The following is a 20,303-nucleotide window of genomic DNA, read 5'->3' on the forward strand; positions in this document are numbered from 1 at the left end:
AAATTCAATTGATTGGACATGATTTGGAAAGGCACACACCTGTCTATATAAGGTCCCACAGTTGACAGTGCATGTCAGAGCAAAAAAACAAGTCATGAGATTAAAGGAATTGTCCGTAGAGCTCCGAGACAGGATTGTGTCGAGGCACAGATCTGGGGAAAGGTACCAAAACATTTCTCCAACATTGAAGGTCCCTAAGAGCACAGTGGCCTCCATCATTCTTAAATGGAAGAAGTTTGGACACACCAAGACTCTTCCTAGAGATGTCCGCCCGGTCAAACTGAGCAATAGTGGGAGAAGGGGTGACCAAGAACCTGATAGTCACTCTGACAGAGCTCCAGAGTTCCTCTGTGGAGATGGGAGAACCTTCCAGAAGGACAACCATCTCTGCAGCACTCCACCAATCAGGCCTTTATGGGAGTGGCCAGACAGAAGCCACTCCTCAGTAAAAGGCACATGACAGCCAGCTTGTAGTTTGCAAAAAGGCACCTAAAAGACTCTCAGAACATGAGAAACAAGAGTCTGATGAAACCAAGATTGAACTCCTTGGCCTGAATGCCAAGCGTCACGTCTGGAGGAAACCTGACACCATCCCTACGGTGAAGCATGGTGGTGGTAGCATCATGCTGTGGGGATGTTTTTCAGGGGCAGGGACTGGGTGACTAGTCAGGATTTAGGGAAAGATGAACAGAGCCAAGTACTGAGAGATCCTTGATGAAAACCTGCTCCAGAGCGCTCAGAACCTCAGACTGGGACGAAGGTTCACCTTCCAACAGGACAACAACCCTAAGCACACAGCCAAGATAATGCAGGAGTGGCTTCGGGACAAATCTCTGAATGTCCTTGAGTGGCCAGAGCCCAGACTTGAACCCAATCGAAAATCTCTGGAGAGACCTGAAAATGTAATCAATTTTAATTAAGGCTGTAACATACCAAAATTTGGGAAAAGTCAAGGGGTCTGAATACTTTCCGAATGCACCATATAACCTAATTAATTAGAAAATCTAATTCAGGGTGTCTTTTGCATAATCCAGAAATTGGCTATTGTACTGTATGAAACCACTTTGGACTTTGGTGGCAACTGGCTGTCTGGCTCCCTCTAGTCGTGCGCCTGTGGAGAACTGGGTGGGCGGTGTCGTCGAATATTTAAAAAGTCTAAACAAGTTGTCAATGAGGAGGAAGGAAATATAAAACCTCACCTTCCACGTCGCCAGGGTTGTCTTTGCCAGCTATCAACAGAAGGACGGGATGGCTTGCTTTGACAGCTGCCAGTGCCTCGGCGAAAGGGGACAAAGAAGCATCCTTTACAGCATTTTGAAAAACGACAACCAACCGAATCAGCATTCACAGGGGCGGACGAGGTTGGCGGTCCCTCAACAGCAGGCTTGTTCGTGTGGCTCTAAGAAGAAAGTGGTTCTCCGTTCTCCCCAGACAACGTGTAAAGCAGCGTCGGCATCGCTTTTAAAAACGCTGAAGTTTGTTAAAAATGTACTTTGTTTTCGGGAACTTCCAGCGGAGGACCAGTTACAGCTCGTGCGCAACAGCTGGGCCCAGCTGCTGGTTTTGGGCATGGCGCAGGACTTGATCGACTTCGAGACCATGGAGACGCCAGATTTCAGTATGTTACAGAACATACTAACCAGCGGACAAGGAAGACAGGAGACCGCGCACGGGCGCAGTGGCCAAGGCGTTTCTCTCACTGATGTCCAAGGAATAAAAATGTTTTTGAATAAATGTTGGGGACTGGACATCAGCACCAAAGAATATGCATATTTAAAGGGAGCCATTCTCTTCAATCCAGGTTTGTTAAACAAATTGTTTTATGGTACATTTACTCGTTTCATTATTATTAGCAAGCCTATTATTATTATTATTATAGTTGTTTTTGTTATTATTTTTATTATAATAATGATCATCATCATCATCATTATAATTATTATTATCAGTATTATTATTATTGTTTTGATAATTATTATCATTATTATTAGTAGCCTATTATTATTATATTATGAATGGGCTATTATTAACTAAGAGACTGTTTTTGACTCGTTTGAGTTCACCTTAATAGTTTCTGATTTTAACTTCCATTTTATTCCCTCCTTAGACATTGCAGAGCTCCGGTGTCAAAGCTACATTCAGGCACTGCAGAGCGAAGCGCATCAAGCACTTAATGAATATGTGAAAGTCACTCACCGAAGAGACTCTACAAGGTTCACTAAACTATTCATCGCGCTCTCCATGCTACGGTCCATCAATGCAAACGTTGTTGCTGGACTTTTCTTCAAACCTGTCATCGGCACGGTCAGCATGAATGAACTTCTCCTCGAGATGTTTTACGGAAAATAGACTGAATAAACTGTTTAAAGACTGAATATAGACAGGGCTGTGGACTGGAGGCTGAACAGAATAACAACAGGCAGGTGTATACTGTAGGGTTGCTATCCATATGTATTTATTTTGCTATAACACATCCTATTTTTGTAAAATAAAAGTGTTTGCTGAACTTTGCATGTGGTTATTTCAGTTTATCAACCTATATCATCTTTTTTTAAATGATAACCTACAGTTATGTCTAATAACAAACCCATAATATATTCAATCTTATTTCATTGCAATACATTACCTGGATAATGCTGACATAGCTGCATAATACATTCAATATTATTTGTTTGTTTTGTATTGTAACGGTATAGCTTCCGTCCCTCTCCTTGCCCCGAACCAGGGACCCTCTGCACACATCTACAACTGCCTCCCACCAAGCATCGTTACCCATCGCTCCACAAAAGCCGCGGCCCTTGCGGAGTAAGGGGAACAACTACTTCTAGGTCTAAGACCGAGTGACGTCACCGATTGAAACGCTATTAGCGCGCATCCCGCTAACTAGCTAGCCATTTCACATGGTTACATAATACATGACCTGGATAATGCTGACAGGGATAATGCATTACTGTGTTTCACCTCAAGAGGGCAATGCTCACCCACAAACCTAAGAGAGAATTTGAGGCAGTCTAGAGAAAGACATATCCATTCATGCAGACATTGACAACTACATCAATCCCAAGGCTTTCAGCTCTCCCATAGGTCCTGAACTGTCTAGGTTGTAAACTGCTTTATGAGGTACTGTGAATATGTTAAAAACAGAAGTAGTGCTACCAGTGTTTCTAATAATATGCATTCATTCAACACGCCTCCAGACACCAATGACAAAGCATCTCATGTCAGGGCAGGTCATTGGACTGGGTCGGTCCCTGCTGTACCATCTAGTGAGGGTGAGGTGGGTCAAAACACGTGTCTGGTGCCAACCAGTGTCAGGATAAGACCAGGCTGTTAGGATACCCACACCACATGCCACACACATCAATGGAATGAAGAGGCACATGGCAGGTGGCTGTGGGGATCAGGAGTGGCATGGACCCGGGGTGAGGCGTGTGGGCTTCCAGTCATGCAGTAAGGAGAGGGGACGGCTGCCAGGCCTGACAGGTGTTGCTGTGAAGACACGCTGGGCGGAGGCCGTGGGAGGAGGCAGCAGGCAGTGGCGGTGAGGCCTGATGATAAATGTGATCAATGTGGGCTAAGTTCATTATAGGAGGGGGAAGAGGAAGATGAGAAAGAGTGGGAAGAGGAGGAGAAGGAAGAGGAGGAAGTAGAGACGTCACTCTTACAATAAATACACTCTTACAATACTTAACATACACAGTTGAAAAAAGTCCTGAAAAGTTTCATTGCTTAGCGTATGGATGTTGAAATGCAATATTTAAGAACATATCCACAAACAACGACAGAGAGGTCCTCTATGAGTAAAGATGTTCCCATGGAAATACTAGGGTTAGGGTTATGGTTGAGGTTAGGGTTAAGGTTGAGGCTAGGGTTAGGGTTTAAACTGGGATGTCAACATGAAGTGAGGGTTAAGGTTGTGGTTGAGGCTAGGGGTTAAACTGGGATGTCAACATGAAGTGAGGGTTAGGGTTGTGGTTGAGGGTTAGGGTTTAAACTAGGAAGTCAACATGAAGCTAGGGTTAGGGTTAAGGTTGAGGCTAGGGTTAGGGTTGTGGTTGAGGGTTAGGGTTTAAACTAGGATGTCAACATGAAGGTAGGGTTAGGGGTGTGGTTGAGGGTTAGGGTTTAAACTAGGATGTCAACATGAAGCTAGGGTTAGGGTTGTGGTTGAGGGTTAGGGTTTAAACTAGGATGTCAACATGAAGCTAGGGTTAGGGTTAAGGTTGAGGGTTTAAACTGGGATGTCAACATGAAGCTAGGGTTGTGGTTGAGGGTTAGGGTTTAAACTGGGATGTCAACATGAAGTAAGGGTTAGGGTTGTGGTTGAGGGTTAGGGTTTAAACTAGGATGTCAACATGAAGTGAGGGTTAGGGTTTAAACTAGGATGTCAACATGAAGCTAGGGTTAGGGTTGTGGTTGAGGATAGGTTTAGGGTTTAAACTAGGATGTCAACATGAAGTAAGGGTTAGGGTTGTGGTTGAGGGTTAGGGTTTAAACTAGGATGTCAACATGAAGCTAGGGTTAGGGTTAAGGTTGAGGGTTTAAACTGGGATGTCAACATGAAGCTAGGGTTGTGGTTGAGGGTTAGGGTTTAAACTAGGATGTCAACATGAAGTGAGGGTTAGGGTTTAAACTAGGATGTCAACATGAAGCTAGGGTTAGGGTTGTGGTTGAGGATAGGTTTAGGGTTTAAACTAGGATGTCAACATGAAGCTAGGGTTAGGGTTGTGGTTGAGGATAGGTTTAGGGTTTAAACTAGGATGTCAACATGAAGCTAGGGTTAAGGTTGTGGTTGAGGCTAGGGTTTAAACTAGGATGTCAACATGAAGCTAGGGTTAAGGTTGTGGTTGAGGCTAGGGTTAGGGTTTAAACTAGGATGTCAACATGAAGCTAGGGTTAGGGTTGTGGTTGAGGCTAGGGTTTAAACTGGGATGTCAACATGAAGCTAGGGTTAGGGTTGTGGTTGAGGGCTAGGGTTTAAACTAGGATGTCAACATGAAGCTAGGGTTAAGGTTGTGGTTGAGGCTAGGGTTTAAACTAGGAAGTCAACATGAAGCTAGGGTTAAGGTTGTGGTTGAGGCTAGGGTTTAAACTAGGATGTCAACATGAAGCTAGGGTTAAGGTTGTGGTTGAGGCTAGGGTTAGGGTTTAAACTGGGATGTCAACATGAAGCTAGGGTTAGGGTTGTGGTTGAGGGCTAGGGTTTAAACTAGGATGTCAACATGAAGCTAGGGTTAAGGTTGTGGTTGAGGCTAGGGTTTAAACTAGGATGTCAACATGAAGCTAGGGTTAAGGTTGTGGTTGAGGCTAGGGTTTAAACTAGGAAGTCAACATGAAGCTAGGGTTAAGGTTGTGGTTGAGGCTAGGGTTTAAACTAGGATGTCAACATGAAGCTAGGGTTAAGGTTGTGGTTGAGGCTAGGGTTAGGGTTTAAACTGGGATGTCAACATGAAGCTAGGGTTAGGGTTGTGGTTGAGGGCTAGGGTTTAAACTAGGATGTCAACATGAAGCTAGGGTTAAGGTTGTGGTTGAGGCTAGGGTTTAAACTAGGAAGTCAACATGAAGCTAGGGTTAAGGTTGTGGTTGAGGCTAGGGTTTAAACTAGGATGTCAACATGAAGCTAGGGTTAAGGTTGTGGTTGAGGCTAGGGTTAGGGTTTAAACTGGGATGTCAACATGAAGCTAGGGTTAGGGTTGTGGTTGAGGGCTAGGGTTTAAACTAGGATGTCAACATGAAGCTAGGGTTAGGGTTGAGGTTGAGGGTTAGGGTTGAACTGCGATGTGGACATGAAGCGAGGGCGGGGCAACTTTGATGGGGTGGGAGCCAAAAAATCTTTGAACTGCATACCCACACCCATACATTACCATCCATTTTGCCATTGGGTGTACAGAAAATGTTGCAGTTTTAAAGCAGGTTTGCCACAATTCTATTAATTTTGCCATGGGGCGGAGAGAAATGTTTGCAGTTTTTATTATGATATCCCGTGTGGCTCAGTTGGTAGAGCATGGCGCTTGCAACGCCAGGGTTGTGGGTTCATTCCCCACGGGGGGACCAGGATGAATATGTATGAACTTTCCAATTTGTAAGTCGCTCTGGATAAGAGCGTCTGCTAAATGACTTAAATGTAATGATATCTGAGTGAGACTGACTAACAAAAGAAATGGTGACTCCTCGGACGGTAATTCGACCATGGCCGCTAAACTAACTAAAATGTTAGCTGACATGGGGTAATTGACTGAATATCAGAGACTGACATTACAAGAGAAAAACTCCTGATGCACAACCAAATTTTGAAATTGCACCTTGTGTTTTCTACTATTCTAACTCTCAACAGTAAGTTGAGACCCCGAGAAATGAATCCAAGAGTTGCCTTATTTCTACACAACCCATCTGACCTCCAGTTCTGAACCCAGCTCTGAACCAAACTCAGAACCCAACTCAGAACCCAACTCAGAACCCAACTCAGAACCTTGCTCCTAACCCAGCTCTGAACCCAGCTCTGAATCCAACTCTGAACCCATCTCTGAACCCAACTCTGAATCCAGCTCTGAATCCAGCTCTGAATCCAGCTCTGAATCCAGCTCTGAACCCAGCTCTGAACCCAGCTCTGAACCCAGCTCTGAATCCAGCTCTGAATCCAACTCTGAACCCATCTCTGAACCCAACTCTGAATCCAGCTCTGAATCCAGCTCTGAACCCAGCTCTGAATCCTGCTCTGAATCCAGCTCTGAATCCAGCTCTGAACCCAGCTCTGAACCCTGCTCTGAACCCTGCTCTGAACCCAACTCTGAACCCAACTCTGAACCCAGCTCTGAACCCTGCTCTGAATCCTGCTCTGAACCCTGCTCTGAATCCAGCTCTGAACCCAGCTCTGAACCCAGCTCTGAATCCTGCTCTGAATCCAGCTCTGAACCCAGCTCTGAATCCAGCTCTGAACCCAGCTCTGAACCCAACTCTGAACCCAACTCTGAACCCTGCTCTGAATCCATCTCTGAACCCTGCTCTGAATCCAGCTCTGAACCCAGCTCTGAACCCAGCTCTGAATCCATCTCTGAACCCAACTCTGAACCCAGCTCTGAACCCAACTCTGAACCCAACTCTGAACCCAGCTCTGAATCCATCTCTGAACCCAGCTCTGAACCCAGCTCTGAACCCAGCTCTGAATCCTGCTCTGAATCCATCCAGCAGAGCTCTACATGCTTCAGAACCACCTATGGTGGCACTTTGACATCTCAGTCACCCAAAGAGATACATATCTCACTCTGTCAATCATCCTAGCGCTGTAGTTTAAGTCAGTGTTTGACACATGGCATCCCTAAGTGATCCCATCCCATTTCAAATGAGGCAGGAGATCATGATGGATTGATCCCAAGGAGCCAGGCTGTCAGTACAGCAGGCCTCTTCCAGGGCATCACAGACCTTCTTTCTCTGTCTCTACAGCGCACGGCTTCTCTCTGCATGCCTTCTCTAATTAATCTGCTCCCTAGAGTTCAGTTCCCCCATAGACTTCTCATGTCCTCTTCACTTTCTCCTAATGTGACAACCTAAACCGTGGTATCAGCTCTGCCCTAGTTACCGTATAATACCCCTGTCTCCCCCATCGCTGTGTCTTGTCATAGAGAACATAATGAGAAGAAGAGATCACATTTTCCCCTTGCTGTGCCTCGTCAGTTGGTGTCAGAGGTGGGATGTGGGTCCTTTTCTGTGCGACGCCCAGTGAAACAGCATCACTGTGTTAATGCTAACTGGCAACTATGAACTACACCGGGAAAGAGCAGGAGCAGCGATACTATGCTACTGTTGGGAAGAACAACTCAAATGGCTTTGAATCTGTTTAATGAATATGAGAGGGATTCATCCAGTAAACCTCCGTCTGTAGGAATGGATCATGAATAATACATTAGCAACATTTCAACCCTAAACGCAGCATCTGCTAAGCTAATTGATTTCCTCATTGGACGATCTATCTGAGAGAAGATAGATATAAAACCATGCTGTTTATTGCTTCTTTTGGAATAGCACAGAGATAATATAGCCAATAACTCAGCCAATTGGTGCAGGAGTGGCAACATTGCTGTTATTTAATAGAGACCCGACTTGTGTATTACCTGTGTAGGAGTGGCACATTTCCTTACATTGTGTATAAGGAGGTGCTACAGGCTTAACCCACTGGTTCATTGATCCAATAATTGCATTGTTGCCTGATCATGTATATTCTGCTCAAATGTTTCCTAATTCGTTTTAAGCTCTTTCTTTCATATTTCCTCCCCCTTTGGAGAGGCTCCCCATCGCACCGGGCAGTCCCTCCTTCCCTCCCTCCCTCCCCCTGAAAGTTGCATGAAACAGGATCATCTCAGGGTGTGAATTATAAACAGGCACAGTGATTAATATAGTCATTCACCCTGGCAGAGGTCTGCTGCCGCTTTGTTCTGACAGTTAAATACAAGCACCTCTATTCAGCGAGGATTCCGCTGCTTTACGCTTCATTTCATTTATGTCATCAAGCTGGTGCCCAACTGTTTTCCGTTCCCGTCCTCCGGCCCCAGGTGTACTGAGACTTCTCTCGTTGGGAATGAAGTTGGGCTGAGGAGGAGGAGAGGGTGTGTAGGATTGCTGGTGTAGGATTTATGCTAATAGAGGGGGCGTGTGTGTGTGTGTGTTACGTTGAGGGGAAGTTCGAACAAACCACTTCATCAGTCATCTCTACAGAGGATGAGTGGCATGAGACACCCCTTGGTTTATTTCCCAGGGTTGTTTCTGTACCAACTGTACCTCACTGCCTCTTTCTCTCTCTCTCCCCCTCCCTCCCTCCCTACACAACCTCTCTGCTTTCTTTCCAATTAAGCTCTTAATTGCCAAAGATGATAACAAGTTAATTATTACTCTGCAGGCTAGTAAAAACACAGCTGTCACAGCCCTCCATGTGCCGCTGCAGTGTGTCTGTGTGTGTGTGTGTGGCTGACTGTAAGCTGCTGCTGCTGCTATGCGATGTCACCATCTGAGGGGGACAAGGGAGAGAGCTGGGGAGAGCTGTCTTTCAGCCCGATGGAGGCCATCGGTGTAATGAGTTCATAGCCAGGGAGGGCAACAGCTACTTAAAAAAAATATACCTTTTTTTCACTCTCACAGCGGCAGCCATTTTGCCTTGGCAACCCACACTCACAACCCATGCTCACAACCCACACTCACAACCTACGCTCACAACCCACACTCACAACCTACGCTCACAACCCACACTCACAACCCACGCTCACAACCCACACTCGGAACCCATGCTCACAACCCACACTCACAACCCACGCTCACAACCCACGCTCACAACCCACGCTCACAACCCACGCTCACAACTCATGCTCACAACCCACACTCACAACCCACGCTCACAACTCACACTCACAACCCACGCTCACAACCCACACTCACAAACCATGCTCACAACCCACACTCACAACCCACGCTCACAACCCACGCTCACAACTCACGCTCACAACCCACGCTCACAACCCATGCTCACAACCCACACTCACAACCCACACTCACAACTCACGCTCACAACTCATGCTCAAGCTTTCAGTGTGCTCAAATTACTAAGGCTTGGGGTTTATGAAAATACATTTGTTTACAACTAGAAAAGTTGCCTTGGTGACAGTTCAGTGGAGGCTGATGGGAGGACGGCTCATATTAACGTCTGGAATGGAGTCAATGGAATGGTATTAGACATATCAGACACGTGGTTGATTCCATTCCATTGACTCCATTCCAGCCATTATTGTCCTCCCTTCAGCAGCCTCCACTGTGACAGTGGTGCAGACAGAGTGCAGACAATAATGTAATCCATCTGGATTTAGGTTTGCCCCTAAAATCTATCGATCAGAGTGACCTCATTCACTGTAGTAGTCCATGCACCGTTGTTCAGGGGCCGGGCTAGAGAGGGGCCCAGAGATATCTACAAGTAGGGTACATGTGACAGATCTATTCGTCACGTTGCTCATGTGTCTTGGTCAAATCCAGGTGTTTGTTTATGTAGGCCATGCACCGTTGTTCAGGGGCCGGGCTAGAGAGGGGCCCAGAGATATCTACAAGTAGGGTACGTGACAGATCTATTCGTCACGTTGCTCATGTGTCTTGGCCAAATCCAGGTGTTTGTTTATGCAGAGAAGAGTTGTGGTTTTTGGGCTGACTGGTGAAACTGACTATAAACATCATGTAGGCTACAATTCAAGCCATGACCAACAGATGACAGTGTTTCACAAAGAATGTCTACGTTCCTGATCTGGCTCTTCTTTTTCTCTAGCTACAGTACACCTGCCATTTTGAATCAACACACACACCAGTGGCGGTCAGTGACATTTATGATGAGGGAGCACCATTTCTTTTGTTCATGAGCATGGCCTTATTTCTATTACAGCATATTGGATGACTGTCATTCATATTCCATTCACCCAGTTCAATGTAACAGTGATGGGTTTAGGCTACTACATGATACTCACATTTTCCCTGTACCCATCATGAGGTTGCTACAACCTAGCCTATGAATGAAAGTTTACAACGTAGGTGCACACAGGTCGAGAGAATACATGGAGATGACAGACAGTGACACATTCAATACCACCTTGCACACTCTTGCCTGCATCTAGCTGATCTAGGGTGTAATCATTCGTCCAACAGTTGCAAAGGAGAGTTTCAATTGGATAAATTCAGGTATTTTTATCCCTGTTTCATTTGCCTTTGTTTAAGAAACATTTTTCAACAGAATCAGAGGAATGAATACACCCCTGATCATAGCAGCCAGCCACGTTGTATTCCTTCTAGCCGCTATGCGCTCTCCTCCTCTCACATTTCACTTTGTTTGTGGACTTCAATGCACAACACATCAGCTGTATGTGACCAGGTGAAAAAACCTTTCCAAGCCAAACCATATCATAACCTGCTACACACAGCCTACATCGTTGTCACCATATTAGCTAAAGTATCGCCATAGTCAACGTAGCTAATATAACTAATGTGTTAGTAAACCCGCTACAATCATGCAGTAACGTCACAGTGTACAGTCAGTAAGCAGTTACACCAGCGGGCTCTGGTGGCAATAAATTAATAAAACCAAAAGCTGTGTCTTCTCCTGAGATGTGTCTGTTACTGGAACTCTGTGAAGCATTTATTTGGGACACATTTTCTGAGGCTGGTAACTCTAATGAACTTATCCTCTGCAGCAGAGGTAACTCTGGGTCTTCCTTTCCTGTGACGGTCCTCATGAGAGTCAGTTTCATCATAGCGCTTGATGGTTTTTGCGACTGCACTTGAAGTTCTTGAAATTTTCCAGATTGACTGACTTTTCTAACAAAAGAGAAGAAAATCATATCAAAAGTAATGTGAGCGTTGCATTGTGAAATACATTTACTCTATATGAACATGCATTGCAATGTGAAACATGTACACTACATGACCAAAAGTATGTGGACGCCTGCTCGTCGAACATCTCATTCCAAAATCATGGGCATTAATATGGAATTGGTCCCCCCTTTGCTGCTATAACAGCCTCCACTCGTCTGGGAAGGCTTAACACTAGATGTTGGAACATTGCTGCGGGGACTTCCAGTCAGCCACAAGAGCATTAGTGAAGTCGGGCACTGATGTTGGGCGATTAGGCTTGGCTCGCAGTCGTCGTTCCAATTCATCCCAAAGGTGTTCGATGGGGTTGAGGTCAGGGCTCTGTGCAGGCCAGTCAAGTTCTTCCACACTGATCTCGACAAACCATTTCTGTATGGACCTCACTTTGTGCACAGGGGCATTGTCAGGCTGAATCAGGAAAGGGCCTTCCCCAAACTGTTGCCATTAAGTTGGAAGCATAGAATTGTGTAGAATGTCATTGTACGCTGTAGTGTTAAGATTTTCCTTCACTGGAACTAAGGGGCCTAGCCCGAACCATGAAAAACAGTACCAGACCATTATTCCTCCTCCAACAAACTTTACAGTTGGCACTATGCATTCGGGCAGGTAGCATTCTCCTGGCAAACCCAGATTTGTCCGTCGGACTGCCAGATGTTGAAGCATGTTTCATCACTCCAGAGAACACTTGTCCACTGCTCCAGAGGCCAATGGCGGCGAGCTTTACACCACTCCAGCCGACGCTTGGCATTGCGCATGGTGATCTTAGGCTTGTGTGTGGCTGCTCGGCGAACAGTTCTTATGCTGACGTTGCTACCAGAGGCATTTTTGCCATTGTTGCTCCAAGATGTTTCCACTTCACAATAACAACACTTACAGTTGACCGGGGCAGCTCTAGAAGGGCAGAAATTTGACGAAATGACTTGTTGGAAAGGTGGCATCCTATGACGGTGCCATGTTGAAAGTCACTGAGCTCTTTAGTAAGGCCATTCTACTGCCAATGTTTGTCAATAGAGATTGCATGGGTGTGTGCTCAATTTTATACACCTCTCAGCAACGGGTGTGGCTGAAATAGCCGAATCCACTAATTTGAAGGGATGTCCACATACTTTTGTATATATAGTGTATTCTACTGCAGTGGGCTAGATCAGGGTCACAGAGTGATTATTGGTTGTCTTGGTAACACATCTACTTTGAAACAAAATTATACACCTCACACACATGGTTATGGGCTTACCAAAAGTCACCTGTACCATGTCAGATATAGAGTTGAAAGGTATTTCATTTTGAGTTTGCATCCCAATATTACACTTCATATACATCACAGAACCACTAAAATATATTACAACTGTTTGACATAGAAACACCAGTTTTTTTTTGTAACCCCCCAAAAAAGTGATTTAATTAGGGTTAGGCATTAGGGTTAGCAGAGTGGTTAAGGTTAGGTTTAAAATCAGATTTTATGACTTTGTGGCTGTGCCAGCTAGTGACCACTCTACGGCACAACGCCTCCCCCCTACTTGACCTAGATAGTTTGTGTGTACAGTATGTATTGATGTGTAGGCTATGTGTGCCGTTTTTAAATATATGTAGTTCTGTCCTTGAGCTGTTCTTGTCTATTAATGTTCTGTTGCTTTCACAACAGCTAATGGGGATCCTAATAAAATACCAATACCAAACTGCCAGAGTGAATAACGTCCTACAAGTAGCATCACTATACGGCTGGAGCTTCCCAGCAGCAGTAGTAGTCTAATGTAAGCAGCTTGTTCGCTGTCATGTGCATTTGAATGGGGAGCTCATTGTGCCGTCACACCTTAATGAAGTGAAGATGATTTCATTTGGAGGGAAAAGCCACAGAAACTAAAGAACCACATGGAGACACTTCATCCTAAATGAAAACATCTGGCGTCGCCTCTCTGGGAAGCCACACAGATAGACGCACATGCACGACCACGGAGACTTAAATGTTTAGCTTTCCAGTCAAACAACGAGAAAAAGGTAGGAAAAAAACGGAGGAAGAAGAAAAAAACACTGAAGAGAGAGAGACGGGGGGTGGAGGGGAAGAGAGAGAGACAGAGACACACAGAGAGAGAGAGAGACGGGGGGTGGAGGGGAAGAGAGAGAGACAGAGACAGAGAGAGAGAGAGCGAGACAGAGAGAAAGAGAGAGAGAGAGAGACGGGGGTGGAGGGGAAGAGAGAGAGACAGAGACAGAGAGAGAGAGAGGCAGAGAGAGAGAGAGACAGAGAGAGAGAGAGATGGACAGGAGCGGCAGAAGACAAACAGTTATTTCTTCAAGGATGTTTGGCTGGTTTCACCGCAAGGCCAGGTGATGTGAGGTCTTACAAGTGGAGCGTTCTTGGGATGTTTTGCAGCAGCGCATTGACTCACCTGATTTATGCTGATTCGCCGACGGACCGACGGGTCCCTGGCTGATTCAGTGAGTCGCTGGGCAGAATGAGGAGTCGTATTGATTGTTGTCTTCAGGTTTAATAGCAGTCCACTGAGTTATGACTCCTGTACTGCTCTGCTCACCCAGGAGGGAACCGGCCAGCGTCAGCAGTTCACACGGGAGCCATAAACAACTGGCCCCTCCTCTCAGCGCAAAAAAACATGTACACACACAAACCATGACTCACGGACACTACACAACACAAAATATATACAGCACACCTTACACATAATACACACTAACATACTGGAACCATTTACCGGTAAAGAAGATTTTCAAAAGCTTCTATTCTTACCATTCTTTCCTTAAAATGTATTTCAATAAATTATGAAATATATGTTTGTGTGTCATGCCGTCACATCCTACACACACTGTCATGCAATCAATATTAGATTGCTGACAGAGCTCCAGGAAACCAGTCCTGAGATATGACTCACCACAGAGGGCCAGTAGAATGTGTCATGTCAGTGTGTTATTTCTAAAAGCCTATCTGTCTAGTACGCCATATAAACAAACACAGGACAAACATTGTGTACTGTACGGCTCAACGTTTATGTTTAGATCTCGTGTGAATGATGGCGCACGCCTCCCTCTCTCCCTCCGTATGGTGCACAGACCTCCTTTAATTAGCTTAATTAGGCCCCAATATGGAGGATCGCTGCTCCTTGGTTGGTCGGTATTCTCTGGAGCCAGCCAATTACCCATGCAGCCAGATCACAATGCAAACACAGGCTGTTGGTGAACTGGTGTTTAGGGGGGTTACTCCTCCACAATAGCAGCACCTCCACCTTGTCAGTTTACCCCCCCCCCCCCCCACTCCCTCCGGAAGCCACCCAGCAAGCACACCTTCCACCACCAACATTGAAACATTCACTTGTGAGGGCATGGTTGCTGTGGCAACAGGCACAATGTAAATTTAAAAAACACAGGAACCGACTATGCATTCCCTTGGTTGGAATGTTTCAGTGCCTTTTAAAGGAAGTGCAGTAGCCCTTCATTGTCGGAACACTGACACAGCCATGATTACAGTACTTTGGTGTGTGTGTGTGTTTGTGTGTGTTTTTGTGTGTGTGTGGTGTTGCATCACTCTAATAGAGTTCCAGACACTTAGTAGAATCTATGACACCACCAACATTCAAACACTTACTTGCAGGAAATGATTGCTGTGGCAACAGGCACGAAGCAAACAAAACGGAGGAACAGACTATGCATTCCCTTGGATGGAATGTTTCAGTGCAGAAAGGTGCCTTTTAAAGTGAGTGCAGCCCCCCACCCCCCATTTACATTTGACATGTTAGTCATTTAGCAGACGCTCTTACCCAGAGAGACTTAGTGCATTCATCTTAAGAATGCTAGGTGGGACAACAAGACATCACAGTCATAATAAGTATACTTTTCCTCTATAAAGTAGCTATCAGCAGAGTCAGAACTAGTAAAAGGGAAACGAGTGAGTGTTAGTTCACGAACGGGGGGGAAGGTAGGGAGGAACAGTTCCTCTTGCTGCTCCGTAGGCAAGTACCATGGTCTTGTAGTGGATGCGAGAGGAGTGTGCGGAGGAGCGGGGTGACATGGGAGAATTTGGGAGGGTTGAACACTGGGCGGGCTGCAACGTTCTGGATAAGTTGCAGGGGTTTGATGGCACAAGAGGGGAGCAGAGCCAACAGCAAGTCGCAGTAGTCCAGACGGGAGATGACAAGTGCCTGGATTAGGACCTGTGTCACTTCCTGTGTGAGGTAGGGTCGTACTTTACGGATGTTGTAGAGCATGAACCTGCAGGAGAATGACAGGGTGTTGTCCAGGGTCATGCCAAGGTTCTTTGCACTCTGGGAGGGCGACACTGTGGAGTTGTCAACTGTGATGGAGAGGTCTTGGAGCGGACAGGTCTTCCCCGGGAGGAAGAGCAGCTCCGTCCTGTCGAGGTTGAGCTTGAGGTGGTGGGCCGACACCCAAGCTGAGATATCTGGCAGGCACGCAGAGATGCGTGTCGCCACCTGGGTGTCAGAAGGTGGGAAGGAGAAAAGTATAGCAATGATAGGAGAGACCATGTGAGGATATGACGGAGCCGAGTGACTTAGTGTAGAGAGAAGAGGAGAGGGCCTAGAACTGAGCCCTGGGGGACACCAGTAGTGAGATTATGTTGTGCAGACCGATCCTCTCCACGTCACCTGGTAGGAGCAGCCTGCCAGGTAGGATGCAATCCAAGAGTGTGCAGAGACACCCAGCCTTGAACGGGTGGAGAGGAGGATCTGATGGTTCACAGTGTCGAAGGCAGCGGATAGATCTAGGAGGATGAGAACAGAGGACAGAGTCAGCTTTGGCAGTGCGAAAAGCCTCCGTGACACAGGGAAGAGTAGTCTCGGTTGAGTGACTCGTCTTGAAGCCTGACTGGGTAGGGGCTGAGTGGCTAGGGTTAGAGGAGAGGGAGAGGGAGACAGAAAAGGAAACAAAGTAATGATCAGAGACCTGGAGGGGGGTTGCTGGGAGATTAGTAGGTCAACAGTCTCTAGTAAAGACGAGGTCAAGTGTATTGCCTGCCTTGTGAGTGGGAGGGGACTGGGAAAGGGTGAAGTCGAAAGAGGCAAGGAGGGGAAAGAAAGAGTTGGAAAGAAATTAATCGAAGGCATACGTTGGGAGATTGAAGTCGTACAGTCTGAAGGCCTGTGAACACTGACACATCCATAATTACAATATTTTAGTGTGTGTATGTGTGTGTGTGTGTATGTGTGTGTATGTGTGATGTACAGACATGATCACAAGCTTAGCTGCTGCTGCGGTTCGGTATAGTGGCCTGGATTCTGCCGTCACAGCCAGCGTCAGGGGGGGGGGCAACATTGCAGTGACGGTTGGATCTATCCAGGGTTCAAGATTACAGTGTTTTCCTGCAACATACAGTTTCCCAACATACCTCAACACCAAAGAGTGGAGTAGGAATTTAGCAGAAGCTTATGTAATCAATATGAAATCTTATTATGTGAGTTAGGACATTGTAATATGGTTATTGATGTGTAATGGGAGAAGAACTACATCATAATTACATCATAAGTGATTCATTAAGTGCCCAGTGTTTCCACATTTCTATTAAATATGACCTAGAATTAAATAGTTTTCCTTCCAAAATGTTTTAATTTAATATGTTAAAAAGCAGTTTTTTTGTGTTGTGTACCCCAACAACAGAATGGTAGAATGGTGTTGGTATATATCGGTCATTAAACATATTCATGTAAGTAGAACGCTGATTGGCCAACTTACCCTCCTCTAGACCGCTGATTAGCCAGCTCTTCCTCAGGGAGATTACATCATGCTCTATGAGGAAATAGCAAGCGGTTTTTAAACGGTCTATTTGAGATACAAGTTTGAGGTGCGGTTTTTGAAGTGCTTTTTCCCCCCTCCAATTTATGCTTTGGCCACAAATACGAGTATACGAGGCAACAACATTATTTGGATATGAGTTAACAGAATATTAACTTTTAAAAGTGAAATTTTCTCCGGGAAGTTACTTTAAATGAAAATCTACGATTGCAATCAGCATTTGATTTGGTGTCCCATCATAACAAGACTGTTGATGTCAAGATGCAAGTAGAGAGGTCTAAAGCACAATTATTAAATGTGTTTTTATTATTAATAATAATAGTATCTCTTTAATTAACATTGCAGGTACATAATAAAAAACGAAATGAATCAGAAACAGGAGAGACAACAGAACCGTAATCTTGTCTCAAAATTGTGAAAGTGCCTGGAATAATTCTGTGCTATATATTATTAATTATGATCATCATTAATATCATTATTATGATTACCAGAAAGGTTCATAAAACAAGTTTGCCACTCACTCTGAAAATGCAAACGTATTTTTTTATGAATGTGGCTAGATTGTCTTCATCTTATTATCATTTTTGATTTATATACACAATGTCAAGGAATACAAGAAATCCACACCTTAAAGGAGCTCTGTCTCGAATGTATCAAACGTTACTGTGTTTTCTGTTGGGTCAGGCAGGAATGACAGTTGGAAATTGACGTTGTTCTCAGTGATATACCAAGCAGCCAACTGAGTACAGTACATTGAAGAAAAAGACCAACACTTTGAAAAGTTAAACCAAAGGGAAATTGAAAAACCAATCATTTTTGCAGACCGAGGGGGACATAGACATCTCTTACAGAGTTTACTCATTGTGTATAGGTTAATACTTTGCATAATGTGTGGCACTACACGGGACTGAATACACTCCCTCACTGTTTCTGTTTAGAAGCTGCTAGCACTATGAAGTATCAATAAAACAATGTTACGATATCAGATATTACAGTATATCGAACATGCGTGTTGGATCCCGTAAATGATCACATCTTACTTCATAGGGCTAGCCTCACAAGAACTATGTATGAAATGATTGTGGATTGTATGAGAGCATAGTCTCCCACTTTCTTTCTTTCTGAGGTTCCCTTGGAGACTGTTTACATCAGTGTAACCATGGCAACATTATAGGGACATGCGTTGTGTCAGGACCGACCCAACACAGGCCTAATCTCCCCACTAAAGCGCCTCCCAAACAGGCTTTATCAACTCCTGGTAAAAAACAACATTGGGGTCTTTGAGTAGCTCTTATTGTTGCTTAATTGGACTTCATGACATCATATTTTGGCCAATCTGAAAGTAACCAAAAAACTTGGTAAAGCCCTAAAACAAGCCCTAAAACAAGCTCTAATGTGGATCATGTGGTGGGGATTTCAGATCTTTTTTCTTCACAAGCACAATTTTAGCTTTGGTCTCACTTGCTTGAAGAATAATGAGGATAATCTTGACTTTTCCCGTACCACTACGGACCATTGGATATTTGAAGGGGTTTTAAGTTGAATTTCAGAGGAATCAAAATGGATGTGCATTTATTTGTCACCATATGTGGAGATACATTTCTCTTGGGTCGAACTCCATGATTTGCTCCTGTATTGTGTTCCGTTTGACAGACTGTCACATGGTATGCTAAACATTTCTTCTTCTAGGAACAAATGACAACAACACTCTGAACATATCTTGGAAGTCAACTGTGTTCAGTGTGTCGTCTTCTCAAAATGGCTGCTGTCCTTCTCCATAGAAATCAGGGAGGCACTACATCGAGGTTATCTGGTATTCATGTGCGGTGGGGAAATGAAGATACTTTTCACAAATCTGCTTTGATGAACGTTTTCGAGTGTGAACAGTGTTTCTTCTTTTTAAATACATTGACATATATCATAGGTTGAATACATCTAGTTACTATGCACACTCCTCTGTTATGGAAAAGTCTTCGAAACACAAATATACATTGCCCCCCCCCACCCAACAATGATATTAGGACTTGATGAAAACATGTCAAATGATTTTATATTATTTCATCTTTCCACTAAGATAAGACATTTAGTGAAGGACTCAAACATCCACTTTGTCTGCTATGCAAATAGGGACCTGCATAGCAAAATAATGTAGAAAACAGAATGCATGTTACTCTATTTCTGTCATTAGTGGGATGAAATGTGAATAAGTATGTACTTCCAAGCAAATATTTTTGTTACAAAAATATACTTTCTCATAAAATAATACACATAGTTGTTTTTAGGGTGATATATGTCTCTGTTAAGCGGAACAGAAAGGCTGTCTTTTGAAAAGAGCATGTCACTATGTTTGCGAGAGCTGCAACACTTGCACACCAAGTCTAGCACCAGTCTCTATAGTGTCCTGATGGGTCGGTTCATCTATTCATATCTTGCATACTCCCAGGCCTCTTCATCTGTTGCATAATCTAGTTTTGTTTAATAAGAGTCCCAAATAAAAGAAGATTCCATCTATGTAACCAGGACAACAAAAAAAGGACATTTTCTTTCGAATGAAACATCAAAACTTTCCCGCTACAATGCCATAACTGTTCAAAAACAAAGAGCGTTCAAACTACAACAGTTCCACTACAAGTCAAGATCAAAATTACAACAGTTCAGCCAATAGACCTCACAGACCATCGTTTCACTTTCATACCCAAATACTAAAAAATTCAAACCATAAATCAAAACAGACGTAGAAATTTGATGATAAAAACTGGTGAATGAAAGGTCAAAGAAAAACAACAGAAAAATACTGACGCTATAAAGAAATATAAAATATATGTACAAGACCCTGTATTCCTTGAGTTTCTGGGTAAATGAACATCGGCGTTGGTGTCTGTGTGTACAGGCATTTCAAACCAAACGGGTTCTCCTTTTCACGCCAAATCCTCCTTAGTCCTTGTCAAACAAATGTCGTCTTAGTCTGACGGAATGACTTGTCCTGTGTTGGTGATTTCCCCCTGTGAATCCTGGTGCAAATTCCACAGCAGCAGTCTCTAGTCCACTAACGGTCTCCGTAGCAACACCCCCTCCACCGCCACCACCACCACACACTCTGCCAGCTAGTTCTCCCTCTACATACAATATATCCCATCTGTCCCTATGCCAGCCTGGTGCTG

General features: G+C 44.6%; 1 protein-coding gene across 1 annotated transcript; it reads left to right on the forward strand.

The window, feature by feature from the left end:
• The first annotated feature begins 1,248 nt into the window (after positions 1-1,248).
• Positions 1,249-2,346, forward strand: nr0b1 (nuclear receptor subfamily 0, group B, member 1). Its single transcript, XM_038997134.1, has 2 exons — positions 1,249-1,801; positions 2,105-2,346. The coding sequence occupies exons 1-2, from the start codon at positions 1,249-1,251 to the stop codon at positions 2,344-2,346; spliced, it is 795 nt and encodes a 264-aa protein (XP_038853062.1).
• Positions 2,347-20,303: the final 17,957 nt, after the last annotated feature.

Source organism: Salvelinus namaycush, chromosome 7 (assembly GCF_016432855.1).
Source record: "Salvelinus namaycush isolate Seneca chromosome 7, SaNama_1.0, whole genome shotgun sequence".
Classification (NCBI taxonomy): domain Eukaryota; kingdom Metazoa; phylum Chordata; class Actinopteri; order Salmoniformes; family Salmonidae; genus Salvelinus; species Salvelinus namaycush.